The 26,317-nt window shown below is 42.7% G+C and overlaps 1 protein-coding gene across 1 annotated transcript in view; it reads left to right on the top strand.

The window, feature by feature from the left end:
- Positions 1-25,883, top strand: part of LOC122549504 (fibrocystin-L) — a gene marked incomplete at its 5' end in the record, with an annotated part of 252,804 nt that extends 226,921 nt beyond the window's left edge. The window contains 10 exons of the mRNA XM_087985858.1: positions 1,066-1,233; positions 6,646-6,803; positions 8,150-8,285; positions 8,968-9,336; positions 19,179-19,330; positions 22,119-22,265; positions 22,973-23,126; positions 23,862-24,071; positions 25,007-25,144; positions 25,752-25,883. Coding sequence (XP_087841984.1) covers positions 1,066-1,233; positions 6,646-6,803; positions 8,150-8,285; positions 8,968-9,336; positions 19,179-19,330; positions 22,119-22,265; positions 22,973-23,126; positions 23,862-24,071; positions 25,007-25,122 — 1,610 coding nt within the window. The remainder of the gene's footprint in view (positions 1-1,065; positions 1,234-6,645; positions 6,804-8,149; positions 8,286-8,967; positions 9,337-19,178; positions 19,331-22,118; positions 22,266-22,972; positions 23,127-23,861; positions 24,072-25,006; positions 25,145-25,751) is intronic.
- Positions 25,884-26,317: the final 434 nt, after the last annotated feature.

Below are 26,317 nucleotides of genomic sequence, written 5' to 3'. Positions count from 1 at the left end.
AGCAGCAAAGTTGAAAAGTAACATTCAGGGAATCTCAGTGATGGTTTACAGGGATCCAAACTGAAACTAAGGAGAGACTGGAACACAGAGCCTTCTGTTTGTTTTCTTCCTGTCTTTCCCCACTGTGATCCTTAAAATGCATCACTAATTAAATGTTTGTTTCTGATATAAGATCATTGCCCTGAAATGTTGATCTGAAATTTGTAATCAATGGCTAAATAATAACACTCACTGCTGACCTCGAACAAAAGAATACCACATACAATTCACCTGAATATGGGAAGGATGTTGTTAAACTTAAGAGGGTGTAGAAGACTTACAAGGATGTTGCCAGGACTGGAGGGTTTGAGCTACAGGGAGAGCGTGAATAGGCTGGGACTATTATCCCTGAAGCATCAGAGGTTGAGGGGTGACCTTATAAAATCATGAGAGGCATGGATAGGATGGATCGCTAAAGTCTTTTACCTCGGGTAGGGGAGTCCAAACCTGAAAGACATAGGTCTACAGTGGGAGATGAAAGATTTAAAAAGGACCTGAAGAGTAACTTTTCATGCAGGGGGTGGTGTGTATGGAACAGCTGGATTGTGCTTCTTGAACAAGAGATGACTTCACAGAGTTATTCAAACTCATGAAGGATTTTAGAGTGAATAAAGAGAAACTGCTCCCAGAAGTAGGAATGTTGCTAACCAGAGGACACAAATTAAAAATGATTAGCAAAAGAACCAGAAAGATTTCTTTACATTGCAGGTTTTAGTGATCTGAATCTGCCTGAAAGGGCAATAGGAGCAGGTTTGAAGCTTTGAAGAAGGAACTGGATAAACGCTTGAAGTTGAAGTAATTGTTTAAAAGTTGCACAAGAGTGGGAAGATTGGGGATTGATGCAGGTACAATGGATTGATAGTCTTGTCTGTGCTCAATCAATCTGTCAGCTTTGTAAATAGACAGACTTGCTTCTCCTCTATTCAGGTTGAAAAGTGAATGATATTTAAAAGGGATGATTAGTTTCTGTTTCTGTCACATCTTTATCAGTACAGTACTAAATCACCATTCGTTGTTTTCCCACAGGAATTATTCGAGATTCCACTTGTACCTACATGCCCGACTGGCAAAGCTACAAATGCTTTGGGCTAAACTATGAAATACTGGTTATTGAAAGCTTGGATCCTGATTCAGAGACCAGGCGGTTGTCCCCAGTAGCTCTGCTTACAGAGGGTTACATTGACCTTATTAATGGTATGTATCATTTCAAATCTGCGTCATTTATATTTCACAAAACAACAAAATATTTATTGTAAAGAAGTGATGAAAGATGGTCAGAGAGTCACAGGCAATTTAGGAATTGGATGTTGTAATGGGTCAGCACACCTAAGTGACAGACCTTTTGCTATTTAATCTCTCCACTTTATCACAGAGCTTTCTGTTTGTTTTCTTCCCGTACATTCCTCACTTTGATACTTCAAATCCATACACAATAGACAACAGACAATAGGTGCAGGAGTAGGCCATTCTGTCCTTCAAGCCTGCACCACCATTCATTATGATCATGGCTGATCATCCTCAATCAGTATCCTGTTCCTGCCTTATCTTCATAACCCTTGATTCCACTATCCTTGAGAGCTCTATCCAACTCTTTCTTAAATGAATCCAGAGACTGGGCCTCCACTGCCCTCTGGAGCAGAGCATTCCACACACCCACCACTCTCTGGGTGAAGAAGTTTCTCCTCATCTCTGTCCTAAATGGCCTACCCCTTATTTTTAAGCTGTATCCTCTGGTTCGGGACTCACCCATCAGCAGAAACATGTTTCCTGCCTCCAGAGTGTCCAATCCTTCAATAATCTTATACTTCTCAATCAGATTCCCTCTCAGTCTTCTAAACTCAAGGGTATACAAGCCCAGTCGCTCCAATCTTTCAACATAAGATAGTCCTGCCATTCCAGGAATTGACCTCGTGAACCTACGCTGCACTCCCTCAATAGCCAGAATGTCTTTCCTCAAATTTGGAGACCAGAATTGCACACAATATTCTAGGTGCGGTCTCACCAGGGCCCTGTACAACTGCAGAAGGACCTCTTTGCTTCTATACTCAATCCCTCTTGTTATGAAGGCCAGCATGCTATTAGCTTTCTTCACTGCCTGCTGTATCTGCATACTTGCCTTCATTGACTGGTGTACAAGAACACCCAGATCTCTTTGTACTGCCCCTTTATCTAACTTGACTCCATTTAGGTAGTAATCTGCCTTCCTGTTCTTGCCACCAAAGTGGATAACCATACATTTATCCACATTAAACTGCATCTGCCATGCATCTGTCCACTCACCTAACCTGTCCAGGTCACCCTGTAATCTCCTAACATCCTCCTCACATTTCACCCTGCCACCCAGCTTTGTATCATCAGCAATTTTGCTAATGTTACTATTAATACCATCTTCTACATCATTAATATATATTGTAAAAAGCTGTGGTCTCAGCACTGATCCCTGCGGTACCCCACTGGTTTCCTGTCAGCCAACCAATTTTCAATCCAAGTCAGTACTTTGCCCCCAATACCATGCGCCCTAATTCTTCTCACTAACCTCCTATGTGGGACTTTATCAAAGGCTTTCTGAAAGTCCAGGTACACTACATCTACTGGATCTCCCTTGTCCATCTTCAGAGTTACATCTTCAGAAAATTCCAGATTAGTCAAGCATGATTTCCCCTTCATAAGTCCATGCTGACTCTGACCTATCCTGTTACTGCTATCCAGGTGTGTCTTAATTTCATCCTTTATAATTGACTCCAGCATCTTTCCCACCACTGAGGTCAGACTAACTGGTCTATAATTTCCTCCTTTCTCTCTCCCACTTTTCTTAAAAAGTGGTACAACATTAGCCACCCTCCAATCCGCAAGAACTGATCCTGAATCTATCGAACTCTGGAAAATAATCACCAATGCATCCATGATTTCTCGAGCCACCTCCTTCAGTACCCTGGGATGTAGACCATCAGGCCCCAGGGACTTATCAACCTTCAGACCTAACAGTCTCTCCAACACCAATTCCTGGTAAATATAAATTCCCTTCTGTTCAGGTCCTTCAGCTACTGTTACCTCTGGGAGATTGCTTGTGTCTTCCCCAGTGAACACAGATCTGAAGTACCAATTCAACTCTTCTGCCATTTCTTTGTTCCCTGTAATATATTCCCCTGTTTCTGTCTTCAAGGGCCCAATTTTAGTCTTAACCATTTTTTTCCCTTTCACATACCTAAAAAAGCTTTTACTATCCTCCTTTATATTTTTGGCCAGTTTACCTTCATACCTCATCTTTTCTCTGTGTATTTACTTCTTAGTAATCCTCTGTTGTTCTTTAAAAGCTTCCCAGTCCTCCGTTTTCCTACTCATCTTTGCTATGTTATACTTTTTCTCTTTTGACTTTAAATGTTTCTTAACTTCCCTTGTCAGCCACGGCCACCCCTGCCTCCTCATAGGATCTTTCTTCCTTTTTGGAATGAACTGATCCTGCATCTTCTGCATTATACCCAGAAATATCTGCCATTGTTCCTCCACTGTCATCCCTGCTAAGGTATTGCACCATTGAACTTTGGCCAGCTCCTCCCTCATAGCTCCACAGTTCCCTTATTCAAGTGAAATATTGTCGCTACCGATTGTACCCTCTCCCTTTCAAATTGCAGATTGAAGCTTATTGTATTATGGTCACTACCTCCTAATGGCTCCTTCACTTTGAGGTCCCTGATCAATTCTAGTTCGTTGCACAATACCAGATCCAGAATTGCCTTCTCCCTGGTAGGCTCCAGCACCAGCTGTTCTAAAAATCCATCTCGGAGGCACTCCACAAAGTCTCTTTCTTGAGGTCCAATACCATCCTGATTCTCCCATCTACCTGCATGTTGAAATCCCCCATAACAACTGTAGTAACATCTTTGCGACAGGCCAATTTCAGCTCCTTATTCAACTTACACCCTACATCCAAACTACCGTTTGGGGGCCTGTAGATAACTCCCAAGAGGGTCTTTCTACCCTTAGAATTTCTCAGCTCTATCCATACTGACTCTACATCCCCTGATTCTAGGTCCCCGCATGCAAGGGACTGAATATCATCCCTTACCAACAGGGCCACCCCACCCCTCTGCCCATCAGTCTGACCTTATGATAGCATGTATAGCCTTGAATATTCATTTCCCAGGCCCTGTCCACTTGAAGCCACGTCTCAGTTATCCCCACAATATCGTAGCTGCCAATTTCCTAAAGAGCCTCAAGCTCATCCATCTTATTTCTAATATTTCGTGCATTCATATATAGTATTTTTAATTTGTTACTGCCCTCACCCTTCCTATCAACCCCTATTTCACTCAACCTTACGGCATGATCTCTTTTTGAGTTTTCTGCTTCATTGATACCGTTGCCTTTCTTGACTTCCCTTGTTCTAACTTTCCCTTCAGTTTCCTTCTTAAATTTCCAGTTTGTCCCCTTTCCTCCACTATTTTGTTTAAACGTAGCTGTGTTGCAGTAGCAAACCTGCCTGCCAGAATACTGGTTCCCAACCTATTAAGGTGCAAACCGTCTCTTTAGTATAATTTATGCTTATCACAAACATACTCCAGTGATCCAAGAATTTAAATCCTTGCTTCCTGCACCAGTTCCCCAGCCACACGTTCAAGTCCATTATCTCTCTGTTCCTGTCCTCTCCAGCCCAAGGAACTGGAAGCAAACCAGAGATAACCATCCTGGATGTCCTGCTTTTTAGCCTTCTTCCTAGTTCTCCGAAGTCCCGCTATAGTATGTTCCTCCTCTTCTTCCCGACGTCATTGGTGCCGACATGTACCACCACCTCTGGCTTTGCTCTTGAGGATTTCCTGCACTCTGTCTGTGATGTCCTTAATCCTGGCATCAGGAAGGCAACACACCATCCTTAAATCCCGCAGAAACCCTATTCAGTTCCTCTCACTATGGAGTCCCCTATCACCATGGCTCTGTGCGATGTCTGACTCCCTCGGCTCTGCTTCCACGCCAACTTTTGATTGACAGACCTGGCCACCTCGCGGACTGGCAGTGTCATCTGTCTCTACTGTTTCCAAAAGACTCAACTTGTCCCTGACAGGTACTTCCCCTGTGGTCTCTTGCACCTGTCTTCTCTCTGCCTTCCTCATCGTCTTCTCTCTTCTGGTATGGTCAGTGTAATAACCTTGCTGAAGGTCCTGTCCAGAAAGATCTCGTTCTCTCAGATGAACCTAAGGTCCTCGAGTTCTTTCTTCAGTGCATTTCCAATGAAGTGTTTGATTCTGCTGTAAGATCATTGCTTGCCCTGAAATGTTGAGCTGAAATTTATGGTCGGTGGCTAAATAATAACACTCACTGCTGACCTCGAACAAAAGTATACTACACACAATTCTGCTCACAGGAAGGATGCTGTTAAACTTGAGGTTGCATAAAAGATTTGCAAGGATGTTGCCAGGACTGGATGGTTTGATCTACAGGGAGAGGCTGAATAGGCTGGGGCTATTATCTTTGGAACTTCAGAGGCTGAGAGGTGACCTTATAAAATCAGGAGGGGCATGGATAGGGTGGATAGCCCAGGTCTTTTTCCTTGTGTGGTGGAGTTCAAAATGAGAGGGTATAGGTTTACAGTGGGAGGTGATTTAAAAAGGACCTGAAGAGTAACTTTTCATGCAGAGGGTGGTATATGTATGGAACAAGCTGCCAGAGGAAGTGTGGAGGAGGGTACAATTACAACATTTAAAAGACATCTGGATAGTACATGAACAGGAAGAGTTTAGAGGGATACTGGCTAAATGCTGGCAAATGGGACTCGGTCAGATTGGGATGTCTGGTTGGAGCAGACAAGTTGGATTGATGGATCTGTTTCCATGTTGTATGACTTTATGACTCCATAAAGCTGAATATGAAAGTCTTTAGGACAAAGATTATCTTGGGCTCCCATTGCTTACTGGATTTTCCAAAGACTGGCAGAAAGGAAAGAATAGGAAGCCCACTGGCTGTCAACTAATGATCCACAAAGCCCCTTGAGAAGTTTGAGAAGTGGGGGGGGGGGGGGAGGTGATATCCAACTCAGAATCAACTTTTCAAATCGCATTCCAGTGAAGCAGAGCAGTCTGTTACATTCTTTTCGGAGCCAATTAAAGTATCTCAGTTTTGTTTTAACCTGTTCTGATCTTTTTGTACCAGTGCGAATACTAGGTCTTCATAAGCCCTTCCAGCCCATTGTGCTGCTAACCCTCTGAAAAGCTTCCTGCTCTCCTCAGCAAGTCAGCAATAATGCCCGATGTGGCTGACCCTAACTGTGCTGAGGTCAGGAAAACAGCGCCTATGTCCTAGAGATACCCAGTGCCTCCTGATCTATTAGACCGTTTTGATTTAAAAACAGTTTTGTGGGGCTGTTGAGGCATGTGGCCAGGACCCAAATTATTCATGTTTCCGGCACCACTTTGGACACCAGGGTTGGATTTTCAAAGGTGAGAAAAGTTAATGATCTTTTAAAAACATAAGACCCATTTTATTTCAGTTTATTAAATGATTCATGCTGCCAACACTGAGTGCTGAGAACATGATTGATTAAATTGCTGGACAGACTTGAAACTGTGTTGCTTGGCCCTGCGAAATAGTTTGCTAATTTTTTTATTGTACCAGGCCCCGAGAATCATGCCTGTTCTTCTTCCTATGCTTGCAACAAGAGAGTCTCAATCTTCTACACAGTCGTGGCAACAAATAAGTCATACGAGTTATATTTCACCGGTGTTAGCCCTCAGAACCTACGCCTAATGCTCCTCAATACGGATGACAGCAAAGTAAGGAACTATTGATGCCACAGCTCACGTTTTGTCTGTCTAATTTCTGCCATTTGCTGAATCTTAGTATGTTTTTCCTCATTCACCACGTGTGAGAATGGGATGTTGCCTGCATGTGTGTGTGTCTGTCTGAGGAACTTGTCAGGTGTAGAGAGGGAGGACCTGAGGATCACAGAAATAGTTGGCACCTAAAGGGTGATTCACAAGAGGAGGCAACTTTAACCTCAATCATCCTTCAGAAAACTGGACCATTTGGTAAAATTTTGGCTTTACATCTTACCCAATTTTTCTCCCCTTAAAGTTAATATTGGATAGGTCCAATTCCTGTGAGATTTCCATCTGGAAACTTAGATTAAAATTTCTTGAATGCACTGAGAAAGAGGTGATCAAACGCATGAGGAAGACAGATGGTGAAAGAGTGAAGATGTGGATGGAGAGGGAATAATACTGAGCATAATCTGGTATGGGAGTATCTAAACTTCAGTGCATGAAAATAGAACCCCTTTCTAAAAACAGTGAGTGAATAACATGCCAACACATCAAAGACATAAATTCTGAACATTGTCTGCACAGTGATGTGAACCTTAATTTTTACTCGTCATTGCCTGGTATACATTGTTTGGTTCCTACTGTCTTACATCTTGTCCGCTGTTGGTACCAGTCTCTCTATCAGCTACACATATACACAGCTTTGTATAGACATCCCAGGAAGATTCATAGATTCAGCACCAGGAGGATTTGATAAAACTTCCTACTATTTGGATCTAAGTTGAAGAGAATATAGCATAAAAATGAACCAGCTATAAATCTAGATTGTAACTTTTAACCTGCTCCATTCCCCCTGAAAATTGGGAACAGGGAACTGGGATTAGGCATCTGCTGTCAAGCGTTGGAGCATGTGACAAATCAATGCTCAATTTAAAATGGGAGATCCTAGGAAAGTGCTGGCTACAAGCATAGCAAGAAATATGGCATACACAGAAGATTATTATCTGTTATCTTTTAAAGGAGCATGCTACACATATTACACAGTAAGATTTATATTATGTGGTTGTGACTTTAATGATAGATTCTCAAATAGATTTTTGATTGTCTTGAATTTTTATTTACTTGTTGTATTGGTAGAGACAGTGTGAGGAGCTTAAAACACCCAGTCAAACAGGGTATTTCTGAAAAGGACCAGAGAAGGGTTAACTATTGTGTGTCAAAGTATAGCATTGTTTGGGACAGGACAGAGAGTCTATAAGTTAAATCACTATGCAGTTCACTTTGGATGAAAAGAAAGACTTGCATTTATGTAGCAGGAAGTAAAAGGCAATAAATAATCATTTTGTTTTTTAAAAAAGGTTATATGCTTGGCAATATATTACTCCACATCTCAACGACTGGATGTGTATGTGAATAATACCTTCGTACCCCCTACTAATGCAAAATGGAATGCTGACAAAACTGACTTCACACTAAAGGGCCCAACCTATGCAGGTAAACCAAAGTCAAACCGTTTTCTTTATGAATCACCTGGATACTGGCAATAAGTGCACCAGACTTCAAGTGAATCTGCAATGAAATAAATGTTTCACCAACTGGACTTAGTTGAATGTAACACAAGCATTAACAACACTGAAATAGGCCTTTTGGCCCAAAAGGTGTTTCTGTTCTTCTCGAGTCTCCTCCCAAATATCTTCATCTTACCTCACCAGCACATCCTTCTCTTCCTTTCTCCATCATGTGTTTACCCAGCGTTCCCTTAAATTTGTCTAAATGATTCACCTCAACCACTCCATATCTTAACAAGTTTCACATTCTCATCACTCTCTGGATAAAGATATTTCTCCTGAATCTTTTAGTGAGATTAGTTTCGGGCTCCTCATGAATGGAACCATTTTCTAATAAGCCACCTTATCAAACCTTTTCATGACCTTAAAGAACTCTCTGTCAGATAAATGATTATGTCTTATCTGGAAAAGAAAGACACTAATCATTTTTTGATGTGTACTGCCGCTCACTTCTGATGTCATTCTTGCAGATCCTTTCTGCGCCTTGTCCATTGTTTCTTGATCCTTTTTAGAACACGGTGACCAGAATTGTTTCACAGTGTGGTGCAACCCCACGGTTCTATATTAATATAATTGTTTTCTTGACACATCTCATTATGTCTTCACAGGAGAATTCACTCCCAAGTTGGACTCCTCTGTCATTGGAGAAAATTACTTTGACAGAACCTATCAGATGCTTAACGTTCTGGTGAGAGGATCAACTCCAATTGAGGTCCATACAGCTCCTGTCCTTCACATCTCCTTTAATCTACCTGCAATGACCGTGGATGAATTTTACGGCCCCAATCTAGTAGAAAATCTTGCCCTGTTCCTACACGTACCTCAAAGAAAGATCCGCATTACTAACATTGTGCGTGAGAAAGGGCTCCGCAGGAAGCGTGCTACAGGGATCACAGTTGAAGTGGAAATCGGAGACCCGCCCTCAGAGCATTTTTCTGTGGACAATAGTAACTCTACCAACACCACCTCTACTGAAGGTAATCAGAGACTTTGTACATCTGCTGCTCATCACTTTGTGTGTACCTGAAGAATGATATCCAGAATAATTGACTGTGATCTCCAGGATGAGTAATCCAAATGTTGAGTATTCAAATCCCAATAAAGCAGATTATTAAATTGAATTAAATAAATGCGGCAACTTCCAGGCCAATGCCAGGGAAGTGATCAGGACAAACTGTGGGATTGTCTTAAAAACAAAAAACAACTGGGTCATTAATCTCCTTTGGGGAGTGAACTTGTTGTCTACAGGGCATGGATTCAGTCCCACATTATAAGGATAAATCCTCATTGCCATCTGAAATGACATAACGCCCCAATAGCCACTGAACCACTGGGACTCCCCTTCCTCACCCCATCACCACATGAGCTGTATCAGTTCAAGAAGGCAGTTTATCACTACCTTCTCATCCATTGCTGGGCACCCTGAGATCAAGATTTTCTTAACATAAAAAAATTAGCTCGTCTTTAGATGTTAATTACAACCTCCTCCAGCAGCACATTCTTACAACAGTGAAGCAGACCATTCAGTCCAACTAGTCACAATTGGTGTTTATCGTCCTCAACACAAAATCCTAATTGCAATTTCCCATTGTGCTTCTTTATTCTTCTATCAACTTTCCTTCAGCCACCAATCAGATCTTTTTTGTAAATTGTCTCTAATTTAACAACTCATTCCAATGGTGATTTCACAGAATCTAACTCACTCTTTTAAAAAAAAACTCTTCCAGATCTACATCTCTTGCATTCAGTTTTAATATTTATTTCTCCCCTAGTCTATACCTGTAATCACTGGAAACAATTTGTTTATTTTTATTCTGTGCTAACTCTTCATGGCTTTAAGCAGTTCCATCAAATCATCATTGAATCTCCTCTATTCTAATGAAACTGACCTGATTTTCTTCAACAGTCAGACAAGTGGTAAAGATATTAAAATATGTGCTGGTGTGTAGACTCATTGATCTACCCAGTCTTGACTTTGTATTCCCAAATATTCAGAATTCATTAAAATCTATCAATCCCAGTCCTGAAATCCCGAAATCATTTTCAGCATTCTCATGTTCTGGGAGGAGAGAGTTCCAGATCTTTGATTCCCTTTATGTGAAGAACTGCTTCAAGATATCACCCTGAATGACCTGGGCCTAATTTGAAGGTTACTCCCCAGCTTATTGACTCCTTCCACCAGGGGAATTAGTTTCTCAGTGGCTTGCTTATCAAAAACATATCAAATATTTTTAACTTCCTAAAACCCTTTAGCAGGTCTCAGACAAGTTGCATTTACTAATATTTTCCTTATAATTTTACCTTCTGAGCTTCAATATCATACTAGGTGCATTAAGTGTTCAAAAATCCAGACGATTTTCTGGTTCTTTATTTAACATAATTCAGGCATTGAATGAGAACACGGCTACCTAGGCTAGAATTTATTGTTAATCCCTAATTGTTCTTCTAAAAATGATAGCAGGTCACCTTCTTGAGCCACTGCAGTCCAGGGGGTAGAGGGACACCAATGATCAATGCTATTAGGTCAGGAATTCAGGATTTTCACCCATTGACACTAAGGGAATGACAGTACAGTACCAAGTCAAAATGAAATGTCACTTGGAGGGGTACTTCCAAGTAGAGGTGTTCCCATGCATCTTCTGCCCTTGTCCTTTAACACGTTAGAGATCATGGATTTGGAAGATACTGCTGAAGCAGCATTGGTGAGTTACTGCAGTGCACTTATAAATGTTACACACTGCTGTCAATGTGCATCAGGGTTGAAGGTAGTGGAACAGATACTAACTAGGTGGCATGCTTTATGCTGAACAATGTTGAGCGTCTTGAATATTGTTGAAGCATTACCTACCCAAGCAAGTTAAGAGTATTTTATCATACTCCTGACCTATGCCTTGTAAATGATGGACAGACCTTGGTAAAACTTACTCATCATGGAGTTACAAGTGTTTGATCTGCTTTTCTAGCCACTCTATTTATATGATTAGTCCAGTCAATTTTCAGGTCAATGGTAAGCCGCAGAATATTGCTTGAGGGTGATTCAGTGATGATAATGCCATTGAAATTAAAGGGGCAGTGGTTAGGTTCTATATTGTTGGAGCTGGTCATTGCCTGGCACTTGTGTAGCACAACTGCTACTTGCTAATTATCAGTTCAAACCAGGATATTGACCAGGTCAGTTTTGTATTTGGACATGGACTGCTTCAGTATCAGGTCTGAAATGGTGCTGAACATTGTACAATCATCAGCGAACATACCCACGTCTGACCTTATAATGGAGGGGAAGATCATTAATGGTTGGGCCTGAGGAACACCTGCAGAGATGTCATGAAGCTGAGATACCTGGACTCCAACAACTTCAACCATCTTCTTCTGGACTAGTTATGACTGGAACCACAGAGCTTTTTCTCAGTTCCGATTCACTCCAGTTTTTCCTTGATGCCATACTCAGTCACATGCAGTCTTGATGTCAAGGGCAGTCACTCTCAACTCACTTCAGGAACATAGAACGTTACAGCGCAGTACATGCCCTTCAGCCCTCAATGTTGCGCCAACCTGGGAAATTAATCTGATGTCCATTTAACCTACACCATTTCATTATTATCCATATGTATGTCCAATACCCATTTAAATGCCCTTAACATCAGCGAGTCTACTACTGTTGCGGACAAGCCGTTCCATGCCCCTACTACTCTCTGAGTGAAGAAACTATCCCAATATCTGTCCTAAATCTATCACCCCTCAATTCAAAGCTATGCCCCCTCATGTTAGCCTTCACCATCCGAGGAAAAAGGCTCTCACTGTCCACTCTATCTAACCCTCTGATTATCTTATTTTAATCGATTATTTCAATTAAGTCACCTCTCAAATGAAAACAGCCTCAGTTCCCTCAGCCCTTCCTAAGACCTTCCTTCCATACCAGGCAACATCCTAGTAAATCTCCTCTGAACCCTTTCCAAAGCTTCCACATCGTTCCTATAATGCAGTGACCAGAACTGCACACAATACTCCAGGTGCGGCCTTACCAGTGTCTTGTACAGCTCTTGTACATGACCTTGTTACTCCGAAACTCAATCCCCCTGCCAATAAACACCAACACACCCTATGCCTTCTTAATAACCCTATCAACCTGGGTGGCAACTTTTAGAGATTTATGCACCAGGACACTGAGGTCTCTCTGTTCATCTACACTACCAAGACTTTTACCATTAGCCCAGTACTCTGCATTCTTATTACTTCTTCTGAAGTGAATTACTTCACACTTTTCAGCATTAAACTCCATTTGTCACTTCTCAGCCTAATTCTGCATCTTATCTATGTCCATCTGTAACCCACAACATCCTTCGGCACTATCCACAACTCTGCCTACCTTAGTGTCATCCGCAAATTTACTAACCCATCCTTCTATGCCAAATCACTTATAAAAATGACAAACAACAGTGGCCCCAAAATAGATCCTTGTGGTACACCACTGGTAACTGAGCTCCAGGATGAACATTTTCCATCAACCACCGCCCTCTGTCTTCTTTCAGCTTGCCAATTTCTGATCCAAACTGCTAAATCACCTTTAAACCTGAAACTCTGTATTTTGTGCAACAGCCTACCATGTGGAACCTTATCAAATGTCTTACTGAAGTCCATATAGACCACATCAACTGCTTTACTTTCATCCACCTGTTTTGTCAGCTTCTCGAAAAACTCAATAAGGTTAGTGAGGCATGACCTACCCTTGACAAAACTGTGTTGACTATCCCTAATTATTCTTTTCCAGATGATTCTCTCTCTTATAACCATTTCCAAAACCTTACCCACAACCGAAATAAGGCTCACTGGCCTATACTTACCAGGGTTGTCCCGACTCCTTCATATACAAGGGAACAATGGTTAATATCATCCAGTCTTCTGGCACTACTGCTGTCAACAATGATGACATAAAGATTGAAGCCAAAAGCTCTGCAATCTCCTTCCTAGCTTCCCAGAGAATCCGAGGATAAATCCCATCCGGCCCAGGGGTCTTATCTATTTTCAGATCTTCCAAAATTGCTAAAATCTCTTTGTCAACCTCAATCCAATCTAATCTAGTAGCCTGCATCTCTATATTCTCACTAACATTGCCCTTTTCCAGTGTGAATACTGACAAAAAGTATTCATTAAGTGCTTCCCCTATGTCCTCAGATTCCACACACAACTTTCCACTACTATCTTTGATTGGCCCTAATTTTACTCTAGTCATTCTTTCATTCCTGATATACCTATAGAAGGCCTTAGGGTTTTCCTTGATCCTATCTGCCAACTATTTCACATGTCCCCTCCTGGCTCTTCTTAGCCTTCTCTTTAGAACTTTTTTGGCTAACTTATAACTCTCAAGCCTCCTAACTGAGCCTTCACGCGTCATTCTCACATAAGCCTTCTTCTTCCTCTTGACAAGAGCTTCAACTTCTTTAGTAAACCATGGATCCCTCTCTCAACAACTACCTCCCTGCCTGATAAGTATACAATTAGCAAGGGACCCGCAGTAGTTGTCCCTTAAATAAGCTTCACATTTCAAGTGTGTTCATCCCCTGCAGTTTCCTTCCCCATCCTAAATCTTGCCTAATTGCCATCATAATTGCCTTTCCCCCCGTGTATCTCTTTCCCTGCGGTATACAGAGGAACCTCGATTATCCGAATGTGACGGAATAATCGATTATTCAGTTCATCGATCAAATGTCTTTCCTCTGGGGCTTGGAGTTAAAGTCTACTCGTTCAGGAGACTGCAGCAGCTCACATCGCACGAGGCCCCGCCCCCAACCCCAACCAACACTGCCCCCAGCACCTCCCCCTGCCCCCAACACCTCCCCCCTCACCCACCTCCATTACCCCACCCCCAAAACCGGTTCCCTGTCCCCAACACATCCCCCCGCACCCCACCCCCAGCACCTCTCCTCCCCCCCTCCCCCCCCCCCCACCAGCCCAAGCACCGCGCCCCTGCGTCCAGCACCTGGCCTCGCCTCCAACACTGCCCCCCCGCCCCAGTACCTCCCCCCCCACTCCCAATACCACTCTCCTGCCCACAATACATCTCCGCCTGCATCCCTCACCCCCGCCACAAATCCTGTCCAACACCACCGCCCCCCCCCCCCCCCCAAACCTGTCCAACACCGCACCCCCCCAACCCCGTCCAACACCATTCCCCGCACATACCCGTCCCCTCTCCGAGGCAGCTGGACTGGACACCAACAGGACAGCTACAGTTGCCTTTGTGGGGTAAGTCTCCAAATAGCACTCGCACATACACACACACACATTTTTTTGACAGGTTCCACCTTTGCCCTGTACAGGAGAATGTTGGAGAGATTATCAGGGGAAGGGGGGGTTCAGGGTACACCCTTGTGTACACTCCAAGGAAAGTGTGAGGAGAAAGAGAGGGCGGGAGGTCAGTCATTTGGAGACGGTGCCTGTTTAATCACTGTAAACAAAAGATGCGATCTCTGTTGGAAACACATCTTTGATGTAATGTTTCCATCGGGTCCTCGAGATCCCCTTTGGATAATCCAATTTTCGGATAATTGGTATTCAGATAATCGAGGTTCCTCTATACACGTATCCCTGCCCATTGCTCACCAAAGTGCTCACCTACCTCCAAATCTAACATCTGGCTAGGTTCATTCCACAGTATCAAATCAATATCGCATTGCCCCTTGTTGGCCTGTCGACATACTGTGTCAGAAAACCCTCCTGCACACATTGAACAAAAACTGACCCACCTAACCTACTTGAACTATAGTATTCCCAGTCAATGTTGGGGAAGTTCAAGTCCCCTATAACAACTACCCTGTTACTCTCGCTCCTATTGAGAATCATATTTGCTATCCTTTCCTCCACATCTCTGGAACAATTTGGAGGCCGATAGAAAACTCCCAACAGGGTGACCTTTCCTTTCCTGTTTTTAACTTCAGCCCAAACTACCTCAGTGGATAAGTCCTCAAACATTCTCTCAGCTGCTGTAATACTACTCTTGATTAACAACACCACATCCCCCTGGCCCTTTTACCATCTTCTCTGTTCTTACTGAAACATCTAAATCCCAGAATCTGCAACAACCATTCCTGTACCTCCTCTAGCCATGTCTCTGAAATGGCCACAATAACAAAATCCCAGGTACCAACCCATGCTGCAAGTTCACCCACCTTATTCTGGATGCTCCTGGCATTGAAGTACATACACTTCAAACCAACATCCTGATTGTCAGCATCCCCTCGTGATCTTGTACACCTATCCCTGGCCTCACGACTCTCAATCTCCTGTACACTAGAAGTACTATTCAGGTTCCACACCCCCTGCTGCATTAGTTTAAATGTCCCTGAAGAACATTAACAAATTTCACCGCCCCCCCCTCCCCCAGGATATTGGTACCCCTCTGGTTCCGGTGAAGACCATCCTGTTTGTGGAGGTCTCACCTTCCCCAGAAAGAGCTCCAATTATCCAAATATCCAAAACCCTCCCTCCTACACCATTCCTGCAGCCACGTATTCAGCTCTGCACTCTCCCTGTTCCTCGCTTCACTAGCACGTGGCATGGGCAACAAACCAGAGATAACAATTCCGTTTGTTCTAGCTCTAAGCTTCCACCCTAGCTCCCTGAATTTCTGCCTTAGATTCCTACCTTTCTTCCTACCTATGTGGTTGTTGCCTATGTGAACAATGACTTGGGGCTGCTCCACCTCCCCCTCAAGGATCCCAAAAACACAGACAATCACGAACCCTGGCATCTGGGAGGCAACATGCCAATCGTGAGTCTCTCTCATTCGCACAGAACCTCCTATCCATCTCCCTTACTATGGAGTCCCGAATGACTAAAGCTCTGCTCCTCTTCTCCCTTCCCCTCTGAGCAACAGGGACAGATTCTGCATCAGAGATCTGTGCCCCATTGCTTACCCCTGGTAAGTCGTTTCTCCCCCCACAACAGTATCCAAAATGGTATATTTGTTGTTGAGGGGAACCACCACAGGAGATCCCTGCTCTGCCTGCTAGTTCCCTTTCCTAACCCTGATGGTAACCCAGCTACCTTCTTCATGTGGCGGTGTAGTAACTACCTCCCTGTAACTCCTCTCAATAAATCCGTCCACCTCCCAAATGATCCGAAGTTCATCCAGCTCCAGCTCCAGTTCTTGACATGGTTCTCGAGGAGCTGGAGTTGGGTGCACTTCCCACAAATGAAGTCAGCAGCGACACTAGAGGTGAACCTTACCTCCCACATACTTCAGGAGGAACATTCAACTGCCCTAACCTCCATTCCCACTATTCTAAATTCCCAAATAGAATGCTGAAAACATGAAACACAAAAGAAAACACCTTACCAACCGACACACAGAACGTTTTGCTTTGGTTAGAGGAGGAGGATGGGTAGGAGACACAAGCAGAGTCATATTTCGGGTAAAGCAACCGCCCAAATATGTAACCCTGTGACCTCTCCAATAGCCTCCTGCTCGATGTTCCTGCACTTCCTGCTGCTGGAACAACAATGGCAGGCCCCAACACTAGAGGCAAGTTTTTAAATATGTGCTCACCTTCCCGACAGCTTCCTGCTCGACGTTCCTGCACTTCCTGCCGCTGGAACAACCATCAGCTCTTTTGCTCTCATTTTGACCAAGACTGTGATGAAGTCAGACGCTCAGTAGGCTTGGTGGAACCCAAACTGAGCAGCTTATTCCTATTCAGGTGTTTCTTCATAGCACTGTCGATTATTCCTCCCATCACATTATGAGTGATGGGTGGTAATTGGCCAGGTTAGATTCACCCTACATTTCATATACAGGAATTATCGAGGCAATTTTCAACACTATCAGGCAAATGCCAGTTTTGTAGCTGTACTGGAACAGCTAGGCTTTTAGCAAGTTCTGGAATACAGGTCTTCAGAAACTCATTGCACAAAGCCTTTGCAATTTCCAGTTTTCAGCTGTTTCTTGATATTACATGGTGCTGGGGGCCTCTGAGAGGGCCAATCCACTTAGCACTTCTGGCTAAATACATTTACAAATACTTAAGTATTTTGCACTCATGTGCTATCACCTATCTTTGAGAATGGGGATATTTGTTGTTTAATTGTCCACCACCATTCATCACTAAACATAGCAGGACCACAGAGTTTAGATCTAATCCACTGGTTGTGGAATTGCTGAACCCTGTTATTGCAGGTCTTTCTGCTATTTAACATGGAAATTGTCCTGTGTTGTCATTTTCACCTGTTGGCACCTAATTTTTAGGTTTACTTCGTACTGTTCCTGCACTCTCACTTGACCCAGGGTTAAACTCCTAACTTGATGGTAATAGAAAAATGGGTAACAGGTCGGCCATGAGGTTATAGACTGTGGTTAAATCCAATTTTTCTGGTGCCACTGCCCCACATCTGGATGCACAGATGTGAGTTGCTAAATCTCTTCGAAGTCTGTATCTATTAGCAGAGATAATGCCACCTAACATAATGAAGGGTACCTTCAATTCAAGATGAGAGTTTGTCTCCACAAGAACTATGCAATGGGCATTCCTACTGACTTGAATGTGTACATCTATGACAGATAGAAGAGTGAGGACGAGATCAAGTAGATTTTTCCCTCATCACCAGCCACAGACCCAGTCAAGCAGTTCAGTCTTTTAGGACTCAGTCAGTGTGGAACTAAATATTAAAGTCTCCCACCAACAGTATAGTCTGTGCCCTTGCCATGCTCAGTGTTTCCTCCGGGTGGTGTTTAATGTGGCGGAGTACCAAGTTATCAGCTGAACAATTGGTGATACTGAGCAGGATCCTCATGTTTGACCTGATGCCATGAAATTTCACGTGGTCCGGATCTAATGTTGAGGGCTTCCACTCCCACTATATATCACTGTACTGTCTCATCTGCATAGCATGGGTGGGGCATGATCTACTGAGGAATGATCATGGCAGTGTTTGAGACATTGTATGGTATGATTCTATGAGTATAGCTGTGTCAGGCTTTTGATTGTCTTTGGGTCAGCTCTCCCAATTTTGGTACAAGCACACAGACGTTGGGAAGGTGAACTTTGCAGGGTCCACTAGTTTGGAGTTCTGGATTATTAGTCGAGTGACATCCCCGTTACACTGTCACATCCTTTATCATGCTTATTGTGTTGATACATTTGTCTTGTGTAGAAACCTTCCCCCTTTTAATTTCCTGAGGGTATAACTATCACTGGTGCAGCAATTCTCTAGCACTCTGTGTACATTTAATGCTTTTGACAGTTTCCTGCAGCACACATCCTTAATTGTGATATGGAAAAAGGTGGAAAATATGAAGAGGAGACCAATCAGCCTTTCAGACATTTCTTATCATTTAATCAGATTTGTAACTCAGTTCCATTTTTTCACCTTTCATCCATATTGTATTGTCCAACAAAGTCTCTTGATCACAACAAAGACAGAAATTGCTGGAGAAATTCAGGAGGTCTGGCAGCATCTGTGGAAAGAAAGCAGTCTCAACCATTTCAGTTGGCCTCCTGCATTCACATTTGTTTGAAGAAATTAATTCCAGACTTCCACTATTCTTTGAAAGAAGAATTCATGTCAGCCATTTTGACACAGGTTAAACTGTTCTCCCATTGAAGTCAGGGTTGTTTTCAGGAGAGCTCTGCAGAAATTCTGCCTTTCCCATTCACCACCACACAATAAATGAGATGATGATTGAGTGCAAGTGCAATTTCCCTGGGTCCCAGTTTGTCTACCAGTCACTCTTCATGTGAAATGCTGAATTAATCTTGTGAAAATGTTCAGAGATTTGTGGAAAGCTTGGTCCACTGACCTGGTGTGTTAATTTCACATTATTCAGGCAAACTGAAGTTCTCTGATCTGGAGGAAATAGCCAGCAATCTTGGTGAGGCCATGCTCACTGGAAACCTGAGTGCTTCCCTGGCCTTTACAATCTCTACAATGGATCTTTCCAGTCCAGTGCCACCTCCAGGTGATGCAGAGTGGGCTCAGGTAACACTTTATGTCTGCACTTCATTTCTGTCAACAAATATACACTCCTCTGGTGGAAATAAAATCACAACAAAAAATGCAATTAGCTATATAAACAGGCAGGATAAAATTAACATCTTCTCCATGCCACTCCATATTTACCAGTAACTGGGAATAACATGTCTATGTCGCAGCTTACTTGGCTATATTTCAAATATGACCACCCTACTTACTTCCTGAAAGTGTGATAATGAATATTTTTACTTACATTTGCACTAAGGCTTGTCAATGAGTTTATAAATGTGCTTTTACAAATTTTAGCTAAGGAGTTCACGTTGCCCCAACATTAAATCCGTGGCTCTGACCCCTCACCAAAATGAGCAACATGGAAGAAAGCCACCCTTTAATACTGAGTGAGCATGTAGGTTCAGATGCCCCAGACCTCTGGCCAGTTGGATAGGAATGAAATTTTGAGGTTGGAATCCATTTTAGAAATTGAACACTAGTTCATCTGGATTGAAATGGCTAATGTACATGGTTGGTTTGATCGCAACTGTCTCAGTAAAAAGGTTACCCGCCACCACCACCATTCACCCGCTCCCCCCCCTCCGCCCCCACACCCGCCCCCGTTCCTTTCATATCAGAAACACTCTGCGCCTGGTTAGAAAACTGAGAACTGAAACTGGTTTTGGAGGCATTTATGTGGATGTGAATCTTGGTATTTACCCTTTTCATAAGTTGTGGCTGCTTTTCAAACTTCTGCCTGAATTTCTCAAAGTGGAGAAAAAGACTTCTCCAAATATCACTGATGAAATGAGCCTTTGTAGTAGGCAGAACCATGCCCAGGAATTCATTCCATGTGAAAGATATAAAATAAAAAATCTGCATTTTTGTAAGAATCCAAGTTTGGCTGTCTATTTAGCAACTGCACAAGAGTACCCTCAGGTATTTGTTATATCTTCCTGGAGATGGTTTCAGTGAAGAAGCGTGAGATGTAACTTTATATCTTTGGATGAGTGAAGGGCACAAAAAATGGGATTTAATGGCAGACGGAACTATTAAGGGTCATGGAAGTTAGATGTAGCTCATGTGACGATGACATCTGGACAGATTGGTTAGGCCAAATGCCTTGTTTCCATGTAATGGCTTTACTCAACAATAGGCATGTATACTGTGAAATAGTATAGTCTAGACAACATAGTCTCGAATGAGCATACTATGCTTGTAATGAATTACATACTTGGTAACCTCCTGATGATACTTGGGAGTGACAGGTAAAGCAAAGACGACTTTACGAACAGAAATGCGGAGTTCAAAGAATTTCAGAAAATTTGCATAATGGAAGACACACTTGAAAGGATCATCACAAAGAGAAGCCACTAATCTGTCAATAAGGCAGGCAGGCATTTGTTCTAATGTTGTTATTGTCATGTTTTATCTGATAAGTATTCTCTTTTAACTTCTTCCGAATTGCTCTGATTTCCACAAGTTTTACGACTTATTGAAAGTATCATCATTAGCCCAGTGGCTCAGCACCCCCGAAAGTCTGTCTCAGTTTACAATGATTTGGAGATGCCGGTGTTCGACTGGGGTGTACAAAGTTAAAAATCACACAACACCAGGTTATAGTCCAACAGGTTTAATTGGAAGCACACTAGCTTTCGGAGTGACACTCCTTCATCAGGTGATAGAATATCACCTGATGAAGGAGCGTCGCTCCGAAAGCTAGTGTGCTTCCAATTAAACCTGTTGGACTATAACCTGGTGTTGTGTGATTTTTAACTCAGTTTAGAATAAATGTCAGAAGCTGCCCATTTCCACCTGACCCCATCTTATCTCCATGCCCACCAATATTGAAAAGGGCTGACATTCTTTCCTCTATAGCTGCACAAACATTAAACTGTACAGCTATATTTCATATAAATGACAAATTCTGGTTGGAATCATCATGGCAAGTCCAGGCCTCTGTGCCAGTCTCCACATCCACAATGGAGTTTGCAAAATGATGTATTTTTTGAACAATGAATGAATGTACTTGATGCCTTTTCACAATCAGTATTCTTGAATAGGAGATAACCTACTGTCTTGTATCACAAACACTCACCACTAAAAGATCACTGGCTGTAAATTCCAATAGAGACAAGAGATTCACACCCATCAGCATAAGTTCCAATATTGACTTGGTTGCAATAAGTCCAGTTGTGATTAACCGATTAATGTTCTTGGCAAAACTCTAAACATGTCCCAGTGTTATCTCATCTTCTGAAAACCTCATTCTTGTCCTTGTTACCTCTAGACTTGACTAGTCTAACACACCCCTGGCTTGCTCCCTCATCATACCATTTGTAAACGTGAAATTAGACAAAACTCTGCTGTGCAAATCCTAATGCACATTAAGTTCCATTCACCCATCTTCCCACCCCCCACCACTCCACTTACTGAACTACATTTGTTCAGCAACATTTCAATTTTTAAAATTCTCAAACCTGTTTTTAAATCATCACTCCTTATCTCTGTAATGTCCTCCAGTCTCATGGTTTTGAGATACCTGGTTTTAACTAAGCTACAGCTGATGTCTGCCTTCAACATGCAGACCATAGGGTCTGGAATTCCTTTTTTAAAATTCTGTTCTCTTTAAGGTGTCCCTTAAAACAGACTTACTCAACAAAGCTTTTGGTGACATGTTCTAATGTCTGATTATGTTAACTTGGTGTCCAACTCTATTTAACATTCCTGTGAAATGCCTTGGGAGGATTTACAGTCAGAGACTCAGTATAAATGCAGGCTGTTATTGCTTCTGTTGCTGTAGGTGACTTCAAAACGAGTGCTGAACAGAACAGCGAGAACCAACTACATGGCTACTGTGACTGGTCTCGTTGTGGTCAGAGAGCCAGTTGCTGGACAAACCGGGCAACTGTTGAATCAACAGCCCAGCGTGAAGGCAGTGGATGATGTTGTAAGTTTGGTTTCATTTGAGTTTAACTTGCATTAGAGTCAGAGATATACAGCACAAAAACAGACCTTTTGGTCCAACTCGCCCATGTCTACCAGATAGCTCAACCCAATCTAGTCCCACCTGCCAGCACCCAGCCCATATCCCTCCAAAACCTTCCTACTCATATTCCCATCCAGATGCCTTTTAAATGTTGTCATTGTACTAGCCGCATCCTCTGGCAGCTCATTCCAAACACATACCACCCTCTGAGTGAAAAGGTTGCCCCTTAGGTCTCTTTTATATATTTCCCCTCGCACCCTAAACCTATGCCCTCTAGTTCTGGACTTCCCCACCCCAGGGAAAAGATTTTGTCTATTAATTCTATCCATATCCCTCATGATTTTATAAACCTCTATAAGGTCACCCCTCAGCCTCAGACGCTCCAGGGAAAACAGCCCTAGCCTATTCAACCACTCCCTATAGCTCAAATCCTCCAACCCTGGCAACATCCTTGTAAATCTTTTCTGAACACTTCCAAGTTTCACAACATCTTTCTGATTGACTGATTAAAGACAAATTGTTAAATTGGTGAAAATTGGTGAGCCACATAAATCTGAAAGATTATGTTCGAACCAGATTTTGAGAATATCATTGTGTAGCATTCTGCTGCACAGTATTGTGGCACAGTGTCACAGTGCAGTATGTGATGGCCTTGTTCTGTGTTCCAGGGCAACTGTGTGTCAGTGGGTGTTACCTCATGGGAGTTGGTTGCTGTTCTCCTGAATTCTCAGAATGTGACTGTTACTGGACTTAATGGGACAACGAGTATCTTATTCAAAGGCTGTTGGGCAAATTACACTGACCTCTCCATCAACACAAATGGTAAGTGGACTCTGCAGCTTGGGTCCTCACATCATCATTGTGTACAGAGTTTCCAAATTAAAGTAAAACTCTAACTTCTAGATGTGGTATGTATCATACTGACTCTGTGACCATTCATATTGTTTCTCTGCATTTGTAAGAGTTGTGGCTTGGACACTGAAATTATGTCAGATTGAGACAGGCAACAACACCCTCCCACAACATTACTGACAGTAGGGTGAAGTGGAGCGCGGTGGGGGTTGGGGGGGGGGGGGGGAGGGGGGGGAAAGAAGGTGTCAGGACTTGTGCAGGATCTTCACATTAGGAAGGTTATTTTAACCACTTGACTATCCCATTCCACCACTGTTGATTCCAGGGAAAGGTGGGTGGGGTGGTCATGGCGAAGGATGAGTAAAAAGGGTCATATCCATGTTTGAGCAAAGAATGGTGAGGGCCCTGTTGGAATGAACAGTGGGGATCCCAGTCAAAAGGGAGAACAGGCATGGAGGGGGAGGGGGATCACTGACTGAAAGTTGGACTAGTCTTCTCGTTGTACCCAGGTTTTCAGACATTCATTCAGTACATTGAATCAGGATTTAAATTGTTTAACACAACACTTACTTTTCCAACTGGACAGAGAATTTATCGGAGCATTATGCCATAGACAAGAAAATGCTTTGTTTCTGTGCTGTACAAATTTTATGTAAATAATATAGCTCCAAAACAGTTGGTCTGTTTTTTTTAATTATGTCACAGGTACCAGCTACAAACTAGTATTCGAACTGAGATCGATTAAAACTTATTCTGGCACCTTCTCTGTGAAACAAATAAATGACAGCCCTGGGAAACCCTCAGGCCCCAGCCCATCCTTGGCTCTCGGTAATACACAGGGCATCATCGGTGGCTCCATTGTGGGAGGCCTTGTGCTCATCCTCCTCATTGCTGGCATAACCTGGAAATTAACAGGTGGGCATAGGAATTAGCTGTCACTGAAATACTTTTTCATTCCTTTATATTTAGTTAAACAACAGCGGACATTTGTCATTCACGTGATATATTTTAGGGCAGAGCAGTGATCTATTTACGTTCACTCATTCACCACAGGATATGGGCTTCACTGCATTTATTGTTCATCCCTAATTGCTCTCGAGGTGGTAGTGGTGAGCTGCCTTCTTGAACCAATGTAGGTCTAGTGTAGGGTCACCAACAGTGGCATTAGGTAAGGAGTTACATAACTTTGATGTCACAACAACGAAGGAAGTTTCAACTGAGCTGGGTGTATGGCTTAGAAGTGGCAGGGTTTCAATGCCATGGCTGCCCTTTTGACCTCTAACACTTAGAGAGACAACCTTGGGAGCTGCTCGCAAAGGAGGATAGGTAAGTTGCTGCAGTGCATCTTGTCAATGGCATCAGTGCTGGAGGGTGTAGTGGGAGGAGGGGCATTTGAAAATGGAGTTCACTTTAGTATGTTTTGCAAGGGACATAAGTGGAAGGAGGAGAGATCAGAGTCGAGAGCGTGGTGCTGGAAAAGCACAGCAGGTCAGGCAGCATCCGAGAAGCAGGAGAATCCTGATGGAATCCAGCAGGAATTCCTGATGAAGGGCTTATGCCCGAAACGTCAATTCTCCTGCTCCTTATATGCTGCCTGACCTGCTATGCTTTTCCAGCACCACACTCTCCACAAAAGACGCAAGTGAATAAGTTTCATACAATATTGATCCACTCTGCATGGGCACCTCCTAGCTGATAACTCATCCCCTAAATGGTTTCTCACCAAGTTGCTCTGGCAGAGGTGCATTGGCATACACTGACTTCAGCCAGGGCTGTAGAGAGGGTCAGTAAAGGTTGATCATCCAGCTCATGACTTTGAATTTTAACACTGCTTTACTGCTTACTCGCAGCTGGCAACACGAGGAAGATTCAGGTGTCTAGCGTGCCTGAGACACAAGAGAAGAAACAAGTCGATGCAGTCACTGGTCATAATCCAGACCACAGCCTCCCACCAGTGCAAAGCTGACCAGCTTAAAGCCCGAAACATGGTAAATATCCTCCATTACACGAGTTACAGTTAAACAAAGAAAATAGACTGTTAAGACTTAGCACTTCACCACTATTTTGGCTACCCAACATCCAAGTTAAATGCTTTAAATGCTTCAGCTGAACCTTTATGATCCAGATAATCAATTTTGAGTCCTACCTGCATTGTTGTCCGTCTAAACCACGGCAATCTTCTCCAGTTCCACCTGGTGCATCACTGATTGTCACCTGGAAGACTATGGTCTTGAGGGGTTGGATTCTTAATGAGAGGCAGTTCATGGATAATTCACTGCCCTGATTCTTGGGAGAAAGGAAGGGGTAGTCTTATAAGGAATGTTTCAAGTAGCCTACAGAAGAACAAGAGGTGATCTTAATGAAGCATCACAAATTCTGAAGGGGCTTGACAGTAGATGTTGGTAGCATGACCCTTTGTGGGGTAATCTCGAAATTTGGGCAGAGTTGAAGTGACAAAAATATAACAGCCCCACAAGTAAACCTGATTGGGGAGATAGATTTTAATAGGAAGATGTTAAAATCTGAGTTAATATTCTATATATCAATTTAAATAATGTATTTAGTAACTGAACTGAATCTCCAATTGTTTTGCAGATGCAAGAAACCAGAATTGAGTGACAATGAAGCAACAAATGAAATCCAACAATCTTTTATTTTCAAGACAAGTTAATTATAACCCAACACAATAGTGAGATTTCTATTAGGTTAACTTTCAAATTCCTCATCCAGTGAAACTAGTCTTTGCCAAGTGTGACTTCATAATCTCCAGGTAATTTATCAGTCACTGTCCTGCAAATTTTCTCCAATTGTATTCAATCAATACTTCTAATCAAAATTACCAAGTCGCTGTTCGGGGCTGGCAAGGGGAGAAGAAATGGTGATTTAGATAGATGCTCCAATTTTAAAGAAAAATGCCAAATACAATACAGCTACATATCCTTCACATTTTAACACGAAGACATTTCTCATCATTCAGTAAACATTCAGTTCAAACTGTGCTTTTCATTTCCCAATCAACCTGCAAAAAGGTTAAAATTCACATTAATCTCAATAATTGAATCACATATAACACATGACACCAATTATGGTCTCTGAGATTCAGTTAATTATTCAGAAATCCAAACTGTTATATTTGGATTCCTAGTTTGCACATGGCTTAC

This window comes from Chiloscyllium plagiosum, unplaced genomic scaffold, assembly GCF_037043375.1.
Source record: "Chiloscyllium plagiosum isolate Xiang-an unplaced genomic scaffold, Cpla_swu_hap1 HiC_scaffold_4, whole genome shotgun sequence".
NCBI lineage: Eukaryota > Metazoa > Chordata > Chondrichthyes > Orectolobiformes > Hemiscylliidae > Chiloscyllium > Chiloscyllium plagiosum.
The sequence above is the reverse complement of the archived record's forward strand: the minus strand, read 5'-3'. Positions and strand labels throughout refer to the sequence as shown.